Genomic DNA, 18,907 nt, shown 5'->3' with positions numbered 1-18,907 from the left:
TTTGAAATACGATTGGAGAAACGGGAGAAACCTGTTAGAGAGAGAAGCGATGATATTCCAAACAGCCAAGCATTGCCTTGCAGCCTTGGTTCCAGAACAATTATGTAATCAATGATCCATTTGCATTTGAAACAGGCGATCTAGTTTGGGTTACATGGGGATGCCTCAGCTAACTTGGTGCATTGGTCGAATCACCAACCTGTCCAAGGATGCAACCCCTAGCAACAGGACCCAAATTCCTTAACCTGAACGAAATTTTGTAGGTTGGTTTACTAAGAATTTTTGTAGTCAGAGGTAGAAGGCAGGTTGTAAGAAACTATGAAAGAAAAATTTTGCAATTTTTCCAGTGAGACATTTGAATTCCAGTAAATTGAACTTTGTGAGTGATTTCCTACACAATGGCGGCTGATATTTCCAGTAGGGTAACTGGGTATGGTGGGGGTGAGGGGTCTAGATGTGGGTGCAAAGAGTATTTTAATTATTTCACAAACTATGAAAGTATTTTAGTTGCTATAGAACCCAATCATAATTTATTTCACTAAGAGAACCCGATATTAACTTATATTCTACTAAGAAGACCCACATAAAAAACTCTCTAAAATTTGAAGGATTTTTACAATTACATCACTATGAAGAAATACCACTGAAAGAGTGAAAAGAACTGTTAATAAGGTAATACCTCACTTTCAAGAACTTGGTAGAACATGATTGTCCTCTAGTAGTAGTCGTAAGAAATTAATTTCAGATCATTTTGCTTTTGTTTTAATCCAGCATCTTTTTACCCCAAAGCAAACAAATTCTGAACTGCAGAGTGACTGCTGAAAACTTTACACTTCAACAGATTCAACATCTCTCTTCAGATTTGGTAGCTTCAAGGATGAAAGCGAAGGCAAAACTGCAACAAATAAATTACCAGCATCTGAGAATAGGATAGCACTCCAAATCTTTTCAATGGAAGATTCTACCCATACAGCAAATTTAGGTATCTAGCGATAACTTTTCAAATTCGCGTTCTTGAAGTCCATGACTAGAAGCTTTCTTCAGTTCAAGAGCCCTTTTGTAGGGGGGAGCAATTGGCGGTTGTACTGGATCCAAGCTCTGGTAGGGAGTTCCATCTCCAACAGTAGGGAGAGGATATGAACGATCTGAGTCATAACCGCCGAGGTCACCACAAGCTAGAAATGGAATATACACTTTATTTGGCCCTTCTAACCATCCACTACTGCAATCTGCAATCAAATTAACAAATAATTCCTAATCACATATTTGTGGGTATTGTCGATGATCAGTTAACATTTCTATTTCGAATGATGAGCTTTTCCATTAAATTGTTAAAGGAGATCAGGTTATAAATTTGCTCTCTTGAGATTAGCTTAGATGATAACTTACCCAGATCATCTGCACCAGAGGGGCTCCCCACCATTTCCAGGAGGCGATATAAATCTTTCTCATTAAATCCTTCAGGAGGGGAATAATTCTCACAAACCGCAAAAGCTTCTGCATCACAAAATGAAGTTGCAAAAACTTTAATCAGTCTAAGAGAACATTTCTTTTGGTGTTTCCACTCAGTTATGCATAAAAATGTTCAGTTAACTACATTTTGACAACCAGCAAAACTTGATGTATCTACAGCCAAAACCAATGCTCACCTATGCTGGAATTGCGGCTACTTTTTGGCTTAGCGAAAGTGACTATGGGAAAAAATAATTTCAGCTGCAAAAGAAAAATGAGAACTGCATGTTAAAATTTTATTTTGAGAACAAATAAAGCATGAAAATTGTACCCATGTCATCAGCTATCCATCTGATAAATTCAGCCCAATCCCATTTTCCCATGGAGATAAATAACCAGAACATTGGTTGAAAATTTCAACTTTTAAAATTGTAGGATAACTTGGTTTAATAGTTAAAAGGAAGGAACGGGAGGTCCTAACAGGTGGATTGATACAGAAGATAAGTATGGTTAACTGAAGGGAAGGCTTCAAAACCCAGGGATTGGTTTTGATAAAAAGATCCCATGCGGCTCAGAAGAGTCAGAACTGCCAAACTATAAAAGTAGGGAGCGTAAATAATATTCTCCCACAAACTTAATAGAACTGAAACATTTCTTTCTTTCTTTCTTTCTGTTTTCTCAAATGACTTCGGAGACTAATCTGAAACTTCCTATTGTTACCATCCAAAATAAAATAACTCACCTGGCAGTAGAGAAGACTTGTGTCTTTACCCCGAAATATCTTCGCAATAAATTTCCCACCCTCTCTAAGTACATGAGTAACTATTGTTAAACCCTACATGCAAGTTGATAAAAGTGTGACATCAGTAATGTGAAAAATGATGCATCAATAACTGAAACAAGATACACACATACACAGCACAAATAAATAGGCAATGCAAACAAATGTAGATTATCAACATATCTCCACTTCTTTAGCTGTCATTCTACCAGTAACCACTTGTCCTTCCCAATCACAACCCCGATCACCTGAACCCATTTCAACAGTCACCACCACAACAAATACAGCCTTATCCCAACTTAATGGGTTGGGTACATGGTACAAACAAAACAACGTTGGGAAAACTCAGTTCCAACTAAAAGAGAAAGATGGATGAATACAGGGCCAAGAAATGAAAATGAGAAGGCACATGGAGAATAGGAAGCAAATAGAGAACTGAAGGACAGTAAGAGGAAACAGGCGGAGTAGTACATCGAGAGAATCTCAGTTAAATGAGGTCTGCAACGTGGATCCTTGTCCTCCTATAGGTTCTGTCAAAGGTCATACTAGGTACAAGACAGTATATCCATCTCTCTACTTCATTTGCCCCAATTTAATTCTCTATAGAAGTATGAAATATTCAATGGTTCAAGAACTCAGTCTCAGCAGCCAACTTAGTGACAACAACCAAGTTGCAACAAGATCTTGTCGAGTTGGGGTAATTTCCTTTCTAGGAGCTTGATTAGCCATTTGACCACAATTGGAAGCAAAAACTTGATAACCTATTTTGGGCCTTTCGTACATAGTGGCTGTCACACCCCAACTACATAGGTTCAAGGATGACTAGTATGCTACACCGACACAACATACAAACTAGGATCAGATAGTTTAAGGGTCACATCTCGCAGCCACACCATAGATCCCAATATCAATGGCATAAAGAGAACCCATCAATCATTAGTAGCGAAAGAAGAATTAAACTATATCAATTCAATGATTAAGGTTCTCAAAAGTTACTTGTAAGAGTGCTACCTACTTGTTTTATTACATCTGAAGCAATTAAATGAATTTAAACCAAGGCATCTTGAAGAAAAACTTTAATGTCCGTAAATGCAATTTGAACACACACAAGTGTCATGTCGCTGTCTCCTGCACCAACCAAATGTACAGATCCAATTCTGGAACATCACTGCTCACGGCTTCTAAACGAACATTTCTGACGGGCAAGCTTTCCTACACAACCTTACTGAGGGGAAATGCAGTACAATACAACCTAACACGTTACTTCTCTACAGGCAGCATTAAAACCATAACGAGTAAACATGCAAGCAAGTGATTAAACAAAACCACAGTCTATCCAATGCACGATCCTTTTATTAGAAATTAAAACCTAACAAACCATCTCTAAATCTCAACTAGTATAGTACTACTACGAAAAATTAAGTAGACTTCCAGTCTCCACAGCACAATGAGTGCAAGGAAAAACAAATCCTAGTCGTCCTAGAAGTAGTCTTGGCTTATACTGCCTGACAACCTCTATATAATCCTGTTTTGTTGCCCATCACTGGGTAGTCCTCATGCTGTAGAACTCAACATCATACTTCAGGTCAGGTAGCTTGGCAATTGTCATAATCAGCTCTACCCATATAAAGGATTATCCAATACTTAAACATCTGTTCATACGGGTCAGAGTACTAGGTATTCACTCAACCATATGCACATACAACTCACATGATGTCATGACCTGCACACTCATACATGTGTCCCATACCACATGCACTTACACAATAGATAAAACAAAGAATCAAAATATCCCATCCTGCATATATCACAAAGTACCATAATATCACATTACCATCGCTGTCCACCTCATCACATAATCAATAAACAATCCATAACCCAATACAATATGATTATCCCATCGTTTTCAAATGCTTTAGGATGCTGAGCGCTTTGGCAACTATGTGCATAAGAACACACCAACAAACTTGGTTTAAAAAAAAGGGCAGAAAGCCTTCGGCACTGGGTTCACCCTGTTTCTTTTTTAAGTATTAGGAACACTGACTTGCCTTAATGAAGTTGAAATCCATGATTAACAGGAATTTTAATACTCACCGCAAGGATAAGCTGTGACTGAACAAACTCATCCATATCATGAAGTCCCGTAACTGCAAATGGAACAGGGACAAAATGAAAACTGAATTATACCAAAGATCATACTAAGCAAAAGAAATGAAAATAACATGCCAAGGAAACAAAATTTTAATTGGAGTAAATATTTGTTCTAACCATCAGGAGCACCATCACAGACTACCAGATCGGCCTTGCATCCATCAAAGTGTTTGATAACCTGTAAAATGCGACAGTCAAAAATGCAAATGCTTCATGTGTTGACTAATATTCAAGTGCAAAAGCAACTTACAACTAAACCAGTTAAATATCCATGCAAGACCAAATCTAGGTTAGTAGATAAAACGATGTTAAAGCAGGATCTGAAGAACACAGCCAAGTCATTCAGAGTCAACCCAAAAGCCAATAAGAAAAGGACATCCTTCTCAAATGAAGGTTAAACTCAGGATTCAATCACCCACAAACACCCTTCAGAAGATGAGAGATAATTCTGATACGGTTTGAGATAATTAGAGAATGTAAAATCTGAGATAGAAACTTAAGCAATCAGCAAAAGGAAATTAATTTCAATTCAATGGTTGGATTGAGGCCAAACTTGAATATATAGTTTACCTAAAAGTAGGACAAATCGACAACCAAATTTTAAACGATGTCAGTTGATTAGATTTAGAATGACCAGTCAAACATGCAATCAGAAACCTAAAGTTGCAGATTAGGGAGCTTTTGAGTAACAACAAAATTTGTACTAGGGATACTCCCAAATCAAAAGTCCAGAGTGCCCTCTAAGGTGGCTTTCTGAGAACAAACTTGTCAAGGCGTTATAGGGGCTTTGCTGGCACCTAGGAGTCTGTTGTCGCCTTAGCTCCCTAATGCAGGGCATAATAGAGAAGAAAGAAGGATAAAGATGATAGGGGAAGAAGGCGAAATCCAAGAAGAATCAGACTTGAAGAAGGGGAAGAGGGAGAAGAACACTCATAATAAGAAAAAAAGAGAGGAGAAGAGAGAGAAGGGGGGAGGGGGGACTCCAAAAGTACAAAGCAAAGCCTCAATTCATCCTTTCTATTCCATCCTTAATAAGCTGATCGCAGTGTTCCCCCCCCCCCCCCCCCCCCCAAAAGAGACGTACTTTCAATGAGACCATATCTATAGTAGGATTTTTGGCAATTTAAACTAACAAAAACTAATCTGGCTAGGACTATTAGCAATTTAAACCTAACCAAAACTGATCCTAGGTATCCTACCCAAACTAAAAATTTGGTCATATAATTATCCCAATAAATTTATAACAGAATGCTACATCTCAAAAACTCCCACTTAGAATGACATCTTCTATTTTATCTCCTTGCAAGCTAGACTTGTAAAATATGAAGAATTATCTCCTATGATCCTGTAGTGTGAACAGTAATTTCTGGTTTTGCTGCATGAATTTCCCAGTCTCTTAAAGAAACTCGTCCTTGAGTTTCGAAAAAAGAAGTCTGCCTCACTCGATTGGCACCACAAAAACAAGAGTTGATGGGTAGCTACAGCATCGTTTGGTCACAATCACTATGAAAATAAATTTGGGGAAAGAAAAAGGATGAAAGGATATAAGATATAGAAAGATCTCATGGAGTAGAAGAAAAGCAGGGAAGAGAGACACGAACGTTGAAGAGTTTGCAAAAGAGAAGAGATTCACCAAGGGTTGGGCTCTGATACCAAATAATAGGAGACAGAATAGAGAAGAAAGATGGATAAGGAAGATAGGGGGAAGAAGGGGAAATCCAAGAAGAATCAAACTTGAAGAAGTAGATGAGGGAGAAATACACTTATAAGCAGAAGAAGAGAAGAAGAGAAAAAGAGAGGGAGCTGCAAACTTACAAAGCTAAAGCTTCAATTCATCTTTTCTATTCTGCCCTCAATAAGCTGATTACAAGTGTTTAAATAGTAAAAGAGACATACTTTATTTTATAAACAATATATATATATATATATATATATATAAACAAACTATAGTAGGATTCTTGGCAATTTAAGACTAACAAAAACTAATCCTACTAGGACTCTTAGCAATTTAAATACTGATCCTAAATATCCTACCAGAATTAAAAATCTGATTACATAATTATCCAAATAAACAATAACAAAAAATCCTACATTATCTCTAAACTCCCATGCAGAACAGCATCTCCTATATTACTCTTTACAAGCTGGACTTGGGACCAACTGAATGTGAAGAATTCTCTCCTGGTTACATTCACATTCCTGCAGCGTGAACAGTAACTTCTGGTTGTGCCGCATCACTCTCCCTCCCCTTTTTCAAATGCTTTGAATCATCTAGATGCTTTGACAACTATGCTTTAAATTCCAAAACCTTGGGTGAATCATATAAGTAAAACAGAGTCGGAGATTAAGACACCATAACCTGAAACTGACTGGAAAAAGAGAATATGTTCAGTGATTCTCATGTCTCAGATATAAATCTCTATCAGCACAATAGCTAATGCAATACTGAAGGCGAATGAAAAGTTTAAGATGGAAGAATCAAACTTTAAGTAACTATATAAATCAGGAAGCAGTCCAAATCAGAAAAAAAGAATAAAAAAAAATAGAAATCTAGGAATACAGAGCATGCAAAAGGAAGAAAAAAGAATATAACACTGTCTCAAGTTCGCTCTCTCACCCCCCCCCCACCCTCTTTCTCCAGAGTCACACATATTAAGCCACAAAACTCAGTAATGTACCTATATTTGAAATCGTCTCCATGGCTTAAGCAATACATTGGATTTGTAGACATCAAAAAATTAAAAATAACTCCAAATTGAGCAACAAAAACTAAGATCAACTCCTACTATGATTAGGACTGCAGGGCTATCAAGCTATTACAACTTGGCTGAAAATAAAATGAGAATTAACTAACTTTTACTCCTAGTAGGGATAACAAAGCTAATCAATGACCAACTAAGCCACGTGAGCTAGCTAGACAACCTAGTGTAGGTGACTGGTTAAACCACTAGGAATTAGGTCCGTAATAGGTCCTCGATTCAGCTACCATACCTCTAGCAGATATATTTTAGCCAGTAACTTATCTACGTCAGATATTCTTTGGGTTTCCAAAAGCCCAATGGAATTTCAGGATCAAAACCCCGAGGGGTGGCTCAGAAAAAAACCAACACCTCCAAGTAGGAGGTGCGACTTCGAAGGCAAGCCCCACCCCGGCCTTATCTTATGCCCATCCCTAATATATAAAAGCACCTGTGAGAAATAAATTAATAATAATAATAATAATAATAATAATAATAATAATAATAATAATAATAATAATAATAATTCAGGATCAAACAGCCACCTAGTAATCAACTGTCATAAGTTTAAAAAGAGTTACAAAATTTATTTATTTATTCCTGCGGTACCTCATTGTGACACAAGCATAAAGAGATTCCAGAATCAGATTTCTTTTTACAATGGATAAAATCAAGTTTCAGCCTTTCGACCCCATGTTGTAGGGTGGATCTCCAAGGATATGATGATCTCTCACCAAGTCGTATGTCTAACTTTCATCAAATATGATTCACACAGAATTTTTTTATATGCATCTATGAGATTGAATATGCAATTCTGACAAGAACACAGCAACATATGAGGAGAGAAAGATTGAATAAAATCAATGATGAAGTCCATCTACTACAAAAACAGCAAAAGCCGAAAAGCTGTGCTTGCCCAGAAAGAGAGAGATGGTCACTTAATCAACCTATGAATCCCTTTACACTTGAGTTACAAAAAAACAATAAATATAGATGGGATCTGTTTGAATCACAATAACTGCCACAGGTCACAATTACAAATAAAATGGCAAGTCCCAAGCAACCTAGAAGTAAGGACAGTACTGGATCTAGAAAGGTACAACTGACACGAATTTGAAGGTGGTGATTGAATTCAAACAAAACCATCACCCAAAAGGACTTAACAAGTAACAGACTTTCAAACATAATACCAAGAAATAAATGAAAGTTCACTTATACCTGTTCAGCTGTACGAGCATTAGTAATATCACCCTGCACTTGAATGACACCCTCAATTGGAGCCATGGGCTGCAAATCAATGGCCACTATAAGAGGAAGATCCCTGCTAAAACAATATGATAAAATTTTGGCGTAAAGGTAATGTATAATAGTTTAACACATGAGATATGGACATATGCAATCATTGGGTTTAATCAGATAAGAAGAAAGAAGGAAATAATGATGGTTGAATTGATACGCAGAGACATCCAGTGAAAAAAAATATTGCTATTAGTAAATTGAAGCCTCTTAAATGCATTTCTGACTAGGAAGTTTTGTATTCATCACCAACTATATGGAAGTATAGAACTAAATTAATCAAAATCACAAATAGGATAGTCCTTTATTCCTTGTGCTCAATCTCTATAATAAATAAAGGCAGGCTATGTGACATTGACATAAGCTCTATCCCTAAAATCTCAACAGTAAGAAGTATGACAAACTAAGAATACCAACTCCAAAGCATAAGCAATTAGTATACCAATGACAAAAACATGAGACTTTACCTTGGCTCTGGTGACAACTTGGCAGGAAGATATAACTTTCGACTCAGAACCTATATGCAGTTTAGTGTCAACACCCATCAAATATAAGCAGCAAAAACAAATATGATGTAAAGCATCTAATTTAGACATAATAAGTATGGTATCAATTGTTATAGGATCCAAATAATTTTAGATGAACTGAAGGCAATATCTAACAGAAATAAAAATCTAACAGAAACGCAGCATGTGAAACATATCAACCTACAATCTCAAGATGAAAACCATGAGTGGTACAGCAAGGCTTTTCCAGATGTAAATTTTTATTTATTTATTCACTTTTATAAGGTTAAATTAAATATGCAAGTTTTATAGTAAAGAATGTTAATATGAGGCAATGGTAATTCAGAACAATTGCAAACTGAAGTGCAGGAACCGAAATGTCTGCAGTTGAAGATAATACCAAACAGATATTGGCAATCTATTGTGTACTTTTATCCTCCAGCCCATGCTTTTTCATACATTAACCAATTCAAAGTTTCAATAAGAAAAGACATCCTTATGACTACCAATAACCAGCATCTCAGAAGATGACTATTACAATAAATCACAAAAGAAAAGCCCCAAATATATCGCAATAAAAAATGTCCAGTGTCCCCGTTACTTTGGGACTAATCACTAGGCTAGCATCACTCTTCAGAAAAAATTCCAATCCCATAACAAGGCAGATATATAAGCCCCAGAGTAGTCCCTCAATTACATTCTGCAATCCAATTGGAGCAGAAATGAGGCACCCAATTAAGTTCATGTGGACCCCGCCCAAGTAGAACAATATTCAGTCTCAAAAGTTAATTGCAGTATCATGACTAACAAGAATGTCCCGGGGGGGGGGGGGTTGATGTGAATCCAATCCTAGGGTTAGGGTTTATTGGAAAGATTCCCTAGAATATAGGATTTGCCAAAATCTTCCTGCAAAGAGTTCCAAAAAATCCATTGGGATCCTGTGGGTAGATGGAAATTGAAGGGAAAGACTAGGAAAAAAGAATTGAGATCTTGAGGGTTGGGAAGAAAGATAAAATTAGGGTTTTAAATTTTTATGGGATGCAATAAATTTAAAGGGGAAAGGATAACAAAAATGAAGATCTAAATATGGGATATTTGGAAAAAGGGAAAGAAGCTAGGGAATTATCAATATGGAATGGATCTTTGAAAACCTTTCTTGAAATCCTTCTTTTTCTTTCTTTCTTGTCTCTTTTCTCTTTTTCTTTGTTTTGTTTTCTTTTTTCTTCTTTTCTTTTCTGCCTTTTCTTTTTCTGTTCCAGATCTGCCGCAAGGCAGAGGGGAGGGAAAGAGAGTCTGAGAGAGAGGAGGTGGGGTCTATTGCAAGGGGAGGGGAGGGTGTGTGATTGGCTGGGAAGGGTCGTAGGGTGTAAGGGCAGGGGCTAAGGAGGTCACAGGGGGTGGGGAATGCTGCTGCTGTGATGTAGCAGCAACGGGGAGGGACCTAGGGTGGTGCACAGGACAGGGCAGGGGCAGGGGAGAGCTTGCAAGGTCTAGAGGTGGTGGGGGAGGGGGCTGCCTAGGGTATGCAAGGGGATAGGGAGGTGAGGAAAGGGGATGGGGATGTTGTACTTACCTGTAGAAGTCAATGTAGTTGCCAATGCCTACTGGGATTTGTTGAAGGCTGTAGAGAATGGGAAGAACTTGAAAAGGCTTGAAGAAGGATGCTGAATATTGAAGAACTTTCTAAAATCCGCCGAGGCTACCTCAAGAGGAACCACTGTCCTCAACTCAATCAATTTTTTATTCAATACTCAAACTTCCCAAATTATATTAAAAAAAAAAAAAAAAAAAAGAACTAGACTTTTAGGCTGCGTTTGTTTGTAAAGGTGGGGTGGAAAAAAAAAACATGTGGGCCCCATGTGTATTGGGGTGAGGGAGAAGGAAAGAAAATGAAAGAAAGGGATTTTGTGGAAAAATGTTAATTGTGGGTCCTACTTTTTGGTTTTCCATACTTTTTCACAAAGTCCCACATATTTTGTGGGGTTTTGAAAAGGCATGAGGTGGGAAAGTTAGCTTGCCACCTCACCAGACAAGTTTCCTTAATTTAAGGAAATTTGTCTCTAACTTTCCCACCCCAAGTAACCAAACAAACTACATTTTTAGGATTTAAAGGAAAAGTTTACTTTTTCAAGAATTTTCCCACCCCACCTTTATTCTAGCAAACAAACGCAGCCTTAAGGAATTCCTTTATAGACTAAGATCCCACCACATAATCTTGATCCTTGAAATAAAATCTAAACATCTAAAAGACACATGCTGAAAATAAAAGATTATATAACTTAAAAATCTATCTAAGAAAATTCACTTGAAAAAGAACTCCTTGGGCACTCAACTACAAACTACTAACTCATAAAGACAAATTCTAATCCAAAGCAAACTCCTAAAAGATAAGAACCCTTCTTGTAAAAGTCTTACCTTCTCCACAAGTTAACCAATTCATACACAACACAAATTAAGAAGTAAAACCCAAATCGGACTCTAGGACTAAACTTAAAATTAATTCCAGCAATAAAAGAGGGCTGAAAATGCTCTAAGTACCCCTACTAGGTGGTTCGGCCAGCCTATAGAGGCTTCTTGGAGTCATCTTGAGGGCCCTACGTGGGGTTTCGGCCAGGGGTGAGACTTGTGGTCACATCAGGGGGACTTTATAGGTTACAGGTTGCAAATCCAGTAAATATTGGCTATGAAGAGTGGCAATCTTATACACGATGAAAAGTCAGAAACCAATTAAAAATAGTGTGACAAAACAAGAACATAATGGGTATCAAATTCAAGAGGGAAGGACCGAGTAGGAATTTCAAAGGATAAAGGGATGAACCGGAAACAACTTTATGCGAAAAGAACTTCTATATAATTTTGAAGTCATGGCCTTATGTGCACCAAAAGTTTTCTCTTTGTTCCTTACAGCCTCTAAACCAGAAGTAAAATGAATGGTGATAGATGCAAGAGGAGCCGATGTGTACCTCTATCATAGAACCCTTGGTCATTTATATATAATAAGCAATCTAAAATAGGAAATTAGAGCATAACATATACTATAACCCAAGATAAAACCCCATATTGTGACGCTCTATAACGAGAAATACTCTCTAACAATGCCCAAAGGTATACACCGAAATGTTAACTGCTCACAAAATGATTCACTTAAATGGCAAAAAAATTCTGCAAAAAGGACCCAAGCCCTTTTTCCAACCCATACATAATTAAACTAGACTTGTATCTTCAGATTGCATTTGTTTTAAAGTTCCATTCCAATTAGATCTTTATGGTTGGGAGTATATGCATTTTCATATATGGATAAACTAAGATTCAGGTGGAGGATCCATAGACAACAAAGACAAAATTTGTACTGAAAGTAGCTACGATTTAAGGTTGGATATGGATGTCAAAAATGGATATAAAGTTTACAAATTCATATCCTGCCAAAGCCTCCAAGAACTAGACCAATTTTCAACAACAACAAGCCTTATCCCAAGTCCCAACTAAATGGGTCAGTAACATGGATCCTTGCCTTCCAGCCAGTTCTATTTGAGACCATTTTAGATACAAGGCTTAAGCTATGCATATCTTTTCTCACCACTACTCCTGAAGTTATTTAAGATCTTCCCTTAGCTCTTTTAGTTCCTCCAATCTGGATAAAATCCAAACAAAGGCGTTTAAAGGCCTGTGTGAACATGACTGCCATCTCAAACGACTTAACCACTTTTATGCCCCAAAAATGGGCCACATAATCATGTATTGTCTTGTCATTAACACTGATAAGGCTACTATGAGAAGTCAAAATGGTGTATCACTCTGTTTAACATGTTACTGGCCAATGCAGCAGACTGGATACACCACATTCTGGGGCTAGCATGGCAGTACCTGAAATTTTACTTAAACAGGACAAAGGAGTGAGGGTTTAACAAGAACCGGAACTGCTCAAAAGTAAAAACTTAAAAAATAAATAAAAATAAAAAAAGAAACAGAGGAAGGGAAAGGGTACCTGACTCCAGCTACCAGGTGCTGCACAAAGATCTACCACATGCTTCACACCTACACATCCATAACATATCCCATCTACATTAAGCATTGGAACATAGACAACACTACAGACCAAAGACACGCTATGGTGGCAATTTCACCCCAAAGAAGAAGACTATAAATTCCAGCATATAAAATAGTTGGATTGCAAAAATAAACTCCAGTGGACTCGAGTAGAGAAAAAATAATGGAGAGGGAAAAAAATAATAAAACCCAAAAATAACAACCATTTCCCAAAGTGCAATCCAAAGATATTTCTATCTTTCTTCACAGATTAATAAAACAGCAACAACTATTGAAACAAAATGGTATCAGCTACAAGGATGCTTGACTTATAATCAGCTCCACTTAGTGTCATACTTGATACAAGGCCTAAGCTATGTATGTCTTTCCCAACCATTTCTCCTGGGGTCATTTTAGGTTTGGCTCTAGATCACTTAGATACCTTCATATTTTAACCAAATCACTGCTTCATAATGGAACTTCAAAGGCCTATGCTCTCCCACAGTTTATCATAAATGAAGTTATTCTCAAACCAATTGTAATATGATTATTCCTTACTTTATCCTGCCTAGCTTTGCCATTCGTTCATCTAACCATCCTCAATTTTGCATCAGTGAGTTTCTTTCTATGATCCTTATTATTTGCGAGTGTCTACTGCATTAATCAATTTACCTGGGACTTCTATCGGAAATATACTGATCCCGTAGACACTTGCAGATAACAATCATGCCACATCCAGTATCCCCAAAAAAATCTGATCACTAACTATGATTAATGAGACATTACATGGTTTTTTTTAATCATTTATATCCTTTATATAGTTTCTGATTGGTCTAATATTCCAAGCAATTTTTGTTTTACACAGTGTCCATTAACTATGATTGATGAGACATTGCATGGTTTTTTTTAATTATTTCTATCCTCTATATACTTTCGGATTGGTCTAACATTCCAAACTATGTTTGTTATTACAAGTAAATCCATTTATAATCAAGAGATCAATGCATACTCTCTCTACTGCTGCAATAAAAGTTAAAAAATAAAAATAAAATAAAATTTTGATTTAGTGTCAGATTCTTCAACTGCTTAAGGTCACATCAAGTTTGAAGGTTTTTTTATATATATAATAGAAAAAAGGGTAAAGGGTCATAACCAATGCAAGCCCTGAATTTGCATGCTGCTGGGAAGTGTGGATTCGAGATGGTTGCTCAGAATTTTGCACAAAGAGGTTGCTCACAAGACTCAATTCCATCACTTCAAGCAGGTAGACTGAGATTTTACTACTGCACAATGTAATTTGACATAAATTCATTACAACCAATTCCGAACTTCCATTTCCCACCTATGCTATGTAAATTTCAGTAACTCCCACCAACTAACAAGTCGATATGAAGCTAATTTTATTTTACCTTCGAAAATCAAAACATATAAAAGCAATGACAAACCAACAGTTAAGTGGGTGCACCTTCAAAGATGTTGAATTCCTCATCAATTTGAAGTAGCTTAAACGCACTCCGAGCACGCCAACCTTCTTCCTTTGCTTTTCGATAGTAGATATCCTGCCCCAAAAACAAAAACAAAAATCCAACTTTAAAACTAAACTGCATCTAAAAAGGCTTGGGGGCCCGGGGATTCCAACCAACAGAATGGAGAAACTATTACCCTTTTATCTCTTGAAGCTTTCCCCATGCTTTAGGCTTGGAAACCAGCAACAAAGAAAGCACTAAAACCCGCAGCCTCTTGTAATTGCAATCACTTGAACGAACACTGCAACAGTATCTGAAGTTTCCAACAAGGAAAAACGAAGATTTCTTGAATGCTTGAATGGAAAAGTTTAGTCTTTCAGAACAGGGTATTTTCTCTCTTGGTGCAAATAGGGATTACTAGACCGGAGGGAAAGCTTTCAGAGACTCTGAAAGGAATTGGTGGTGACTCCGGAGATTCAAAAAGGGGGACGGAGAAAATGGCAGATCTGTAAATTTCAAGTAAAACCTCCTCTTCTTTTTTTCTTTTCTTTTTTTCTTCTTTCCCTCTCTAGGTCAAGAGGCTGGCAAATAAACCTAATAAGGTTTTACCATTTTCTCTAGCTCGAGGCTAGAAAATAAACATAGTAAGGTTTGAGTAAAAGGGTAGAAAGTCATATTATCCATTCTTTAGGATAGTTTGCCATTTTGAGAATATTTATTGAGAACTAAGGCCTCATTATTTAATCATTGGTGTTATTTTGTAATTTAAACTCTAAGGAGGTGCTTATAATTCACGGGTTTTTTTCTTTTTCTTTTTCTTGAGGTTCATCCGAGCCAGCTTATGCGCACCTTGATTACATCTTCAGAGGGAGCTTAGTCATTTACAAGGGTAGAACCCATGACCTCTCCACTCTACCAACCTTGCATTGACCGAGCTTCAGTCATGCGCATTTAATGTGCGAGACTGTCCCCCAACCATTGGATCGAGATCAAAATGGTTTGTTGCTTTTAAACCAAAAGAGCAACTAGTGGTCAAGATAACAGTTGTAGGAAGGTCATCAATGCGTAAAACTGAAGCAAAATCATCAAATCTGAAAGGGTGCATATATGTGAAATATGTTTTTTTCTATTAATGACTGGGGGCTGTTTTGGTATTAATTTTCATTCTCTATTTTGCCTATTTAAAAGAAATCAATTCAAAACTCCATTTTGAGACAAAAACGAAATTATTTGGAATCTTACATCCAGGATTAATTATAGAATGAAAAACAAATGAAGAATTGTTCTTGACACAATTTACTATTGTATTTGCATATAGAACCCGGAATACCAAACCAGCTTTGAGGAACATTAACATCTTTTCAATTCAAACGAATTGTATTACCCAAAAAAAAACCTCTATATTCATAAGTAAAAATAATAACCAACCGGGTCGAACCATGGTTGGTTCGATGCCTCGGTCGGGACTAGTTCCAGAGGTTAACCCATTGGTGCCCTAAGCATGAAAGAACTCGACGATTATAGAAAGAAACGTGATCCCGCCAAGTTCGGGAGAGGCAATCGTGCTCTATATGGAAATCGTCACTCACTTGGATTGAGGGAGAAAAATCCTACGATCGGACGGCTACAAATAAGACTTGTGAATTGATCCGACAATCAAAAATAAGAGGTAAACCCTAACATGAAGGGAAGGTAACTAAATTGTTTCCCTCCATCAAATCTTTCAATTAAGCTAAGCTCTTTGATGGTGCTCCCATTGATTTAACCATTGGAGGTGGCTTCTCGAGGAAGAGTTGGCCCACATCTGATGTTTGTTTTGCAGGAATCCAAAGGTTGAACAATTTTTAGACACATCATTTGGCACCATCTATGGGAAACTGTTTAAAAAAGTCGTGGTCCACACTACTAAGGAATCATAACCAAAATCATCCACCACCTCAAGGTGGAAATCTTGTCCTTCCAAATGGAGATCCAATGCGAGAAACCAAGGAGCATGGAGAACAATAAGTAAATGGTGGTGGACGCTTGAACAATCAGAATGGAGAGATCCAGATGATCTCAGTCATTCAGAAGCAGATGAATTAGAGCCAGCAATAGATGAACCAAATGCAAGCCCAATTCCTCGAGATGCAGACGTTGCTGAGAACAATGACAAGACGGTTGGGAGCCTCGAGGAACCCAAACCAATTTGATCAAGAAGAAGAAGCCCAAAGGCGGGTTCGAGAAGCAAGAAGGAGGATTTCACCCACGAGAGGGTGTTCCCCAAGAAGAGAAAGAAATCAGGCTGAATAACAAAATTTTTGGTAATCTCTCGACAGAAACCTAAGATGAGAAGAGGCTGAAGGCGAACAATCGGGAGTGCTAACACAGGAGAACTCCCTCCAAGAGTGGAGGCAGACATGCAAGATCAGTCACCTGGTAGTTGAACGGGAACCCTTACGAGACTCAAGCGAGGCGTTCGAATGCATATCAACATGTCTCTACACTCGGACAGGGAAAGCGTTCGAACACCCAATGTTAGAGCTGTGCAAATCAATCAAGAACTAGCGGACATAAAACATAAACTAGGGCAACTTACTAAATGTAAGAAGATAGATGACATCTATTCGATCATCAAGAAGACCCCGTTCATGTATACGATTGCTAGGTATGAATTCCCCCACAATTTTAAGCTCCTGAAACTACAAGAAAAGGAATTTTAGGCCACGTTTTTCCCCGATGGTTCAAAAAACTGTCACCAAAAATCATATTAACTGATGCCTTTTAAGAAACCGTATGGGAAAATAGAAATTTGGTGACATATGTGCAAAGTGTGGGAGAATATACACATTCAATGACCATTTGAAAATAGCGTGGGGAACTATGGTTATTTTCAGCAATGGTTCTTCAAAACCGTCGGCACAAATGATATTCGACGATATTTTTGGTATAATTGTCAGAGTAAATGGGGGTATTTTAGGCGACAATTTCTTAAAATTGTTGGCAAAGATGATATTTGACGACATTTATGAAAAGCGTGGCGAAATACTATTTTTAGCGACGGTTTATAAGAAGCGTCGCCAAAAATTGATGTTTTAAGTTACATGTTTTAACCCAAAAAAACGCGAAACCTCTCCCACTTTGAAATTCTCCCGCTCTGATTTTCCTTTATGGGTGAAACCCCAAAAACCATGGTGGTTTCTTTCACCTGTGATTAAGGGTGTCAATACGGTACCAAAACCGTTTAATCGTATAGAACCGCGCCGCTTAAAACCTCACCGTTTCAAATTCGGTACGGTATGTACCGAAACTGTTTTCTAAAATTCGGTATGGTACCATTTTGGTTTCAGACTATATACCGTTGGTACGTACCGTATATCGTACCGAATTATCGAATACCGATACTGTACCAAATACCGTTTCTGTACCGCATTTAGGGGCGTCTTTGAAATTTTCCGTTTATTTTGTTTTAAAGTTAATGCATCAAATGTATGTTATATTAATCTTGTCTTGTAAATATTGATGATATCTTTTTTTTTTTTTGGTAAACAGTACTTCATTCAAATAACTAAAGAAAGTATAGACAGAATTGCATGAACACACAAGGTTCGAAACGAACCAAGGAGCGGAAAGTGATCAAATTGTCGTACATGCAATAGACAAGGTCATCCAGGCTAAGGGCAGGGTCGAGCCCAAAAAGGATCACGCCCAAAGAACCCTTAGAACAAAGACTGTAACATCTACAGCAGCAAAGAAATACAACACGCCTCAAGGGCGGACATACAACACTCCTCATAGGGCGGACATACAACATCCTCATAGGGGGACATACAACACGCCTCAAGGGCGGACACAAAACTTGTACGTTTGTGGCGATGGTAGCAGCAAAAGTGCGGAGAAGGTTCAGACCTGCCATCCGGCTCTGCCTTAGAGGCATACCTTTCAAGTTCGCCGCAGAAGAACTTGTACCTAAACCAGGAGTTGTTCTGCGGTGTGCACCAAATAAACGTTGCAACCAGAGAATTGAGATATTATTTGATAACAAAAAAAAGGGAAAAAAAAAATACTACAACCAGATGTACCGAAAGAACAAGCAGATCTAAGGGGAAACCCTAGATCTGGTTATTGAAACAGAGAGGGAAGAGAGGGAAGCTAGACGGGAAAGAGGGAGAAGCCAGGAAAGCCAGGAAATATTGATGATATCAGTTGCTTAAGTTTTTGTTCTTTCGTTTTATATGGTCTGAGGATTGAGGAACATGTTAGTGTGTTGTTCTTGTTTTTTTTATTTAATTTAATTTAATTTGGGTATGACGTCTACTACTTCCATCTGGCAGGCCAATCTATGCTGGAAATGCTCTATGCACCGTGCGGTACACTGGTAGTGACCCTTCTATGTTAACCATAAGATCCACTTCATTAACGGTACCCTCAATTTCAACTGATCCAAAATCTATTGTGGCTTCAATTTCCCAGGTTGATCTCTCAACCTTTAGTGAATCTGTTTGCCTTTTG

General features: G+C 37.7%; 1 protein-coding gene across 1 annotated transcript; it reads right to left on the bottom strand.

Annotated features, from left to right (window-relative positions):
• Nucleotides 1-274: 274 nt before the first annotated feature.
• LOC149023875 (tRNA (cytidine(32)/guanosine(34)-2'-O)-methyltransferase-like) lies at nt 275-15,094 on the bottom strand. The gene is made up of 11 exons (XM_089144344.1): nt 14,613-15,094; nt 14,416-14,509; nt 12,910-12,959; nt 8,886-8,935; nt 8,341-8,443; nt 4,502-4,562; nt 4,328-4,380; nt 2,195-2,287; nt 1,650-1,713; nt 1,390-1,497; nt 275-1,229 (listed from the first exon to the last, which is right to left on the bottom strand). The coding sequence occupies exons 1-11, from the start codon at nt 14,637-14,639 to the stop codon at nt 979-981; spliced, it is 954 nt and encodes a 317-aa protein (XP_089000470.1). The 5' UTR covers nt 14,640-15,094; the 3' UTR covers nt 275-978.
• Between the last annotated feature and the right edge of the window lie 3,813 nt (nt 15,095-18,907).

Source organism: Hakea prostrata, chromosome 2, assembly GCF_041222555.1.
Source record: "Hakea prostrata isolate BN-2017 chromosome 2, UWA_Hpros_2, whole genome shotgun sequence".
Taxonomy (NCBI): Eukaryota; Viridiplantae; Streptophyta; class Magnoliopsida; order Proteales; family Proteaceae; genus Hakea; species Hakea prostrata.
Note: the sequence above shows the minus strand (reverse complement) of the source record. Positions and strands in the feature narration are given on the sequence as shown.